Source organism: Microcaecilia unicolor, unplaced genomic scaffold (genome assembly GCF_901765095.1).
Source record: "Microcaecilia unicolor unplaced genomic scaffold, aMicUni1.1, whole genome shotgun sequence".
NCBI lineage: Eukaryota > Metazoa > Chordata > Amphibia > Gymnophiona > Siphonopidae > Microcaecilia > Microcaecilia unicolor.
The window spans coordinates 7,739-13,563 of NW_021963183.1; the positions used below are offsets into that span (position 1 = coordinate 7,739).

General features: G+C 42.7%; 1 protein-coding gene across 1 annotated transcript; it reads left to right on the forward strand.

Moving 5' to 3' along the window:
* Positions 1-510: 510 nt before the first annotated feature.
* On the forward strand, positions 511-5,070 carry LOC115459052 (carboxypeptidase D-like). Its single transcript, XM_030188917.1, has 2 exons — positions 511-1,209; positions 4,944-5,070. The coding sequence occupies exons 1-2, from the start codon at positions 611-613 to the stop codon at positions 5,068-5,070; spliced, it is 726 nt and encodes a 241-aa protein (XP_030044777.1). The 5' UTR covers positions 511-610.
* Positions 5,071-5,825: the final 755 nt, after the last annotated feature.

Genomic DNA, 5,825 nt, shown 5'->3' on the forward strand with positions numbered 1-5,825 from the left:
AGGCTTTTGTCCTCCCTTGTTGAAAAATTAATAAAAAAATTGCAAATTAAGAAATTGAAGTGTGAATAGTGCAATCGAGAGAATTCTTAAAGGTTCAATTGGTATCCGCAGGGTTTTTTTGTTTTAAACTGAGCTTTTTTGGTGGAACCGTTCAGAGTTGGTTTTTTTTTTTTGTCTTTGATACAATTATTCCCTAAGGAAGGCGAGACTACAGGTCCCTGTATGCAATGGGGGGGGGGGGGGGGGGGGGGAGGGCGCAAAGAAAACCAAAGACTGGATGATCAACCCTAATTTTGCAAACTATGGTAGACCAAGTACTAGACAAAGCATCCAGCTACAAAAGCGCCGGGTAAATCTTTTTCATATACTTACATTTCAAACCATTCTGTGTGAAGTTCTTCCTGTACAAATCTTAAAAAAAAAAAAAAAAGAAGAAGCTTGACTTCCTCCTGTCACCACCTCAGCACTTCCAACACTTTCACTTGCGAGCCCAAAGGTCGGAGACCGGAAGTGGCGGTTGCTAGGCGAAGGCCGGGCCGGAAGCTGGCTGCTGGAGGCCCAACGGCGGCGGCGCTCGCTGGCCGAGTCCTCTCCTCCTCGATGAAGGAAGATGGCGTGGGGTAGCTTTGCACTCTTGTTTGCCCTACTCTCGGGTGTTGCCGCTGGCCCGCATATCAAGAAGGAGATGGTGGAGTCTTCGGAACGCCATAACCGTTACTATCACTATGAGGAGCTGCGTGAGCGGCTGCGCTCCCTGGCTGAAGCGTACCCGCGGCAGGCCCAGCTCTTCAGCATTGGGCAGTCAGTGCAGGGCCGTGAACTCTGGGTGCTGCGCATCACGGCAGAGCTGCATGCGCAGATACCTGACAGGCCGCAGGTCAAGTATGTGGGGAATATGCACGGTGACGAGGCCGTGTCCCGTCAGGTGTTGCTCTACCTGGCCGATTACCTGCTGCGGGGCTACCTCCGTGACCCGCGCCTCACTCGTCTCCTGAATACCACCGACATCTACATCTTGCCGAGTCTCAACCCAGACGGCTTTGAGAACGCCTCTGAGGGCGACTGCACCGGCAACCGAGGAGGCCGTGAGAACGCCCGGGGTCGAGACCTGAACCGCAGCTTCCCTGACCAATTCTCGCCCGACTCCCACCCCGACTTGAGCGAGGTGCCAGAGGTCAGCGCCATGATCAATTGGATCCAGAGTAACAGGTGAAGCTCTCAATTATTCTGAATGTGGCGGACGGACCATAGTCCTGAACCTCGGAAGCTTTAAATATTTGAGAGGTTTTTTTCAACAACTTGTTCTCTTAGAACTACGTAAACTTCTAGCTTGTGTTTTTATGAGGCTTTGTGATCGTTTAGCTCATGTTACAAGCACCATTGAGCACTGGCTGGGTTTTCAGAAATAAAGCAGCCTTACTAATAATGTTCACTAGCTTCATCTTGTTTGCACGAAGTTGTGGAATTCCTTTTTTTTTTTTTTTTTTTAAGACTTGGCTTGAGTTGAATTGTCTTTAAAGACAAGGTTGAGAGAGTTTTGCTTGAGGGCGATTAGTTTGTATATTCTGTGGATGACATATTTATGGTTTGGATGGTGTTTGAAGATTTGGAGTGGAAGGATTGGTGGAGTTGGAAAGGTCAAAGAGGGAAAGTAGCTGTTAACTAGGTTCAGTTAAGCATAAATAAAATTGGTTCTACGCTCTGGTTTGGGGTCCTGCTTTCTAGAGGCTTAGCTTTTGGTGCATTCTTGTGGCTGGCATGGCTGGTTACTGATCATGTACCTGTTGACGTGTTCTTTCTTTATTGCTTGAGGACCAATACCGAGAGGGGCTATATAGTTAAGCAGGGGGCTATATAGTGTTGCTCAGTTCTGTATTCTCTATCTCCACCTGCTGTTCAATGGACATGACTACCCACATCCTGGAACAGTGTGAAGAACTAATGGAAAGAAAATTATCTTCCAGGTTTACAGAGATTTATTTCAGCTTCTCTGACATATAGCCATTAAATACTGTTTTTTGGCATGGATATCTCCCCACATCTTCCTCTGTGAAGACTGAAGAAAGAATTCACCTAATCTCTCTAGGTCTTTGTCCCCCTGAATACCCTTTACCCCTCAATCAGCTAGCTTCCAACTGATTCTTTATCAGATTCTTGCTTTGAATGTACCTAAACATGTTTGTGTGTGTGCCTGCAGAGCAAGCTTCTTTTTAAAGTGGAGGAATAGTGTAATGCTTAAACCCAGGTCCACTGGTTCTCGGGCCACTGCTTTAATTCCCACTGCAGCTCTGGGCAAGCACTTCACCCTCCATTGCCCCAGGTGCAAATAAGTAACTGTATATATGTAAACAGCTTTGATTGTAACCACAGAAAGGTGGTATATCAAGTACCATCCCCTTACCCTTTGTTTGATGTCCTTATCAGTGCTTCACATTTGACTTGCTATTCCTTATTGTCTTCAACCAGATCTTTCGTTCTGAAGGATGTTTTAGCTGTCATAGTCTCATTCATCTAATTTTTTAACCATGCTGGCTGTCTTCCCCCCCCCCCCCCCCCCCCAAATCTGCCTTTTCTAATATGTGGAATATAGCTGGTCAGTCCTTACTGCTCTATGAAAACTTGTAAAGAATTTTGTTTTGCCTAAAACAAACAAAAGGTTGCCTGTTATTTATTTATTTTTTTACAGATTTGAAAAATGGTGAGGCAAAGCTTATATAACTGTTAATTATATTCATATATAATTCATAACTACCTAGTGCACCTGAATGTAACTCACCTTGATCTACTACTGAAAAAGGTGTGAGCAAAATCTAAATAAAAAATAAATATGGTTAAAAAATATTCATGGGTCAGGACTGGTAAAAACTCGCGTGTTTGTTTCCTGGGTGCCTGAAATTTGGTTCCTGGAAGATGCAGGCTGGAGAGAGGAAAGTTGCTACTGTGGCCAGTAGAACCAGACTGGAGAGAGGAAGTTGGGGCTGTACCACTGAGATGGTGAATGCCTGAAGGGAAAAGAGGAAGTTGTAAGAAATGTAGAGAGAGCCTGTAAAGAGCAAAGAGGAAAAGAAACAAGCAAGTAAAAAATGTAAATTCCTATTTGGACTAGAACACCATGTTTACATCTTTGTATATAGCATCTGTTGCAGTAAACATAAGGTTTAGGCCTTTCTTGTACCTACTGCACCCTATTTTGCTTTCCTTGGGTATTTAAAGACTGTATGTACAAAATAGGTATAGTGCACATAAAAATCTTTGTGTCGGTTGTTGGGATCAGACCTGACCAAAACAAAATGTATCACAATGGTTCTTAAACCTGTCCTGGGGAGCAGCAGCCAGTTTGGTTTTCAGGATATATAAAATGAATATGGATGATGAGAGAGACATGTATACACTACCTTCATTATTGCAAATCTCTCTTGTGCTTGTTCATTGTGAAAAGCCTGTAAACCTAAGTAGGTGGTGTGCCTCTCAACGTATTAGAGGACCACTGACCTAACCCACCAAGTAAGTGCAAAGACTCATACCCCCTTGTATCCCTGGTCAACAGTATCCATAGAAACCATGGCAGGGGGTGCACCTCAGTGTTACTACACTGGATTTCAAAGCAGCTTTTGTTCCACTGGACCACAATATCGTGCTAACTTGTCTGGCAGAAACAGGTATCGGTGGTATAATACTTGTCTGGTTCAGACTTTATCTATAAGATAAACAACATTGCATACTGTTGAGTAGCACCTCATCACCACCTTGGGCACACAGGGATCCATACTGTCACGTATTTGTTTAATATCTACCTCGAGCCAACTGCTAAGCTGATTTGGTTGATGGATATTCAGTTTATATCTATATGTATGACGTTCAGCTACTCGTACCTGTTGAACAAGACTTACCTTCAGCCCTGAATAAATGGACTGCCTGTCTAACAGCAATTCAAGAGTGCGCTAAATACAACAAATTTTGTCTGAACACAAGTAAAGCATAGCTCCTGTGGGTCTTTAACCCAATGGTCACAAACCTGACATCAAAATCTTTTTAAAGAGATATAAGTTCCCCATTAAATTGCAGGTTAAAAAGCTTGGGGTACAGTTGGACTCAATACTCAACGTTGATGGCCAAATCCAAACAATCTTCAGAAGTTGTCTCTCTCACCTATGAGAACTACACTGTCTCCGTATACCAAGAAGGTAAATCTGTCAGTGGTTTTAACTTTAATGCACTCTACATTGGTGTGACTACAAAGGGTTTGCACTAGTTCAAGTTGATTGAGAATGCCACAGCATGTGTGATCACATTACACCATTTCTGCAAAAACTTCACTAGCTACCAATACAGTACAGGGGGGCTAAATGTAATACTTTGCCTCTATGCACATCTAAGGTTTCTAAAATTTTCTCAATCAGCATCCATAATGACACCCTCTCCAAAAGAAATCAAGCAAAGGCACCTGTCAACAAGTGTTCTCAGGAGCAGCTCTCACACTCTGGAACACATTCATAGAAAGGCTTTGCCTAATGCAAGACTATATTTATTTCAGGAAGCAGGTGAAAACCTGGCTCTTCTCCTAAGCCTTTAATAAAAGAGGCAATGAACCAGCTGGTTGCAAACACGAGGACAAACATCTGTTTATATGTTCCACCTCTGCTTGTCCCCTTGAGACGCTTAATGTGTTGACATTAGCAGCATGCTATTCTATCATGTGTATTGTATTTCAGTTAGTGTGGACTTCTGTTTTAATATCCAGTGTATTACTAGCTCTCTAAGCTTTTAAAGACCAGCTTCAAGACAAGGCTGAATAGCTTGAACTGCTGTACTAAGTGATAGTCTGATTTGAAAATGAAGGCTTTTGTGCTGTGATGTTCAAGGTTCTATGATTTGCCAGATGCTGTATTTGTAATAGTTTCACTATTTGACTATCCTATTTTTTTTATATTCCTTTATTTTAGGTTTTTGCTCTCTGGTAACCTGCATGGTGGCTCAGTTGTGGCCAGCTATCCCTATGATGATTCCCATCGCATACAATTTCTGGTTTCTACAGCAAGTCTTCAGATGATGAAGTGTTTAAATACCTAGCAAGAGCCTATTCTGCCAAACATCCCATCATGCAATCAGGTGTTCCTAACTGTGAACATGATATGGAGGAGACCTTTAAGGATGGAATCACCAATGGAGCACAGTGGTACGATGTGCAAGGTACACTTTGTTATAGTTTAACTTTTTACTTCAACTATTTCTTTATATAAACACTTTATTTGGTGGTATCAGTTATAACAGTTATTTAGTCTCATTCTGTGTTAGCTGAGTAGGCAGTAATTTATTTATGGTGCTTTTTTAGATCATATTATAATGCACCCATAGGAAGGCCTGCTTCATATGCCAGATTTCCTGGGTAACTAAAGCCAGGCACATAGGCAGCAATGCTATACCTGGATGCCTCCATGTAGTCACCCTAAGGACACGTAGTGAGAGCCTATTCTGTAATGGCATCTGGGTGTAATTTGGTATTGGCACACCTTACATTTACATTTCTGTAGTTACACCAGCTATAGAGCTGTCATAAATACAGTTGTGCAAATGCGGCAGGGATGCATGTAACTTACAGGCATTCTGTAAGATGGTAAGGTAATGTGTTGCCGAAAAATATGCACTGTCACCTGTTAGATAAGATCTGAACCAGGCAAGTATGTGCCACTGATACCTATTTCTGTCAGCTGTGCTAGGTACCTGAAGGCATGTGGTAGGAGCCTATTATGTAAAGGAAGCTAGGCCTATGCTACTTAACGTGCACCATTACAGACTAGCACTTTTGCAGGTGCTAGTATTCTATA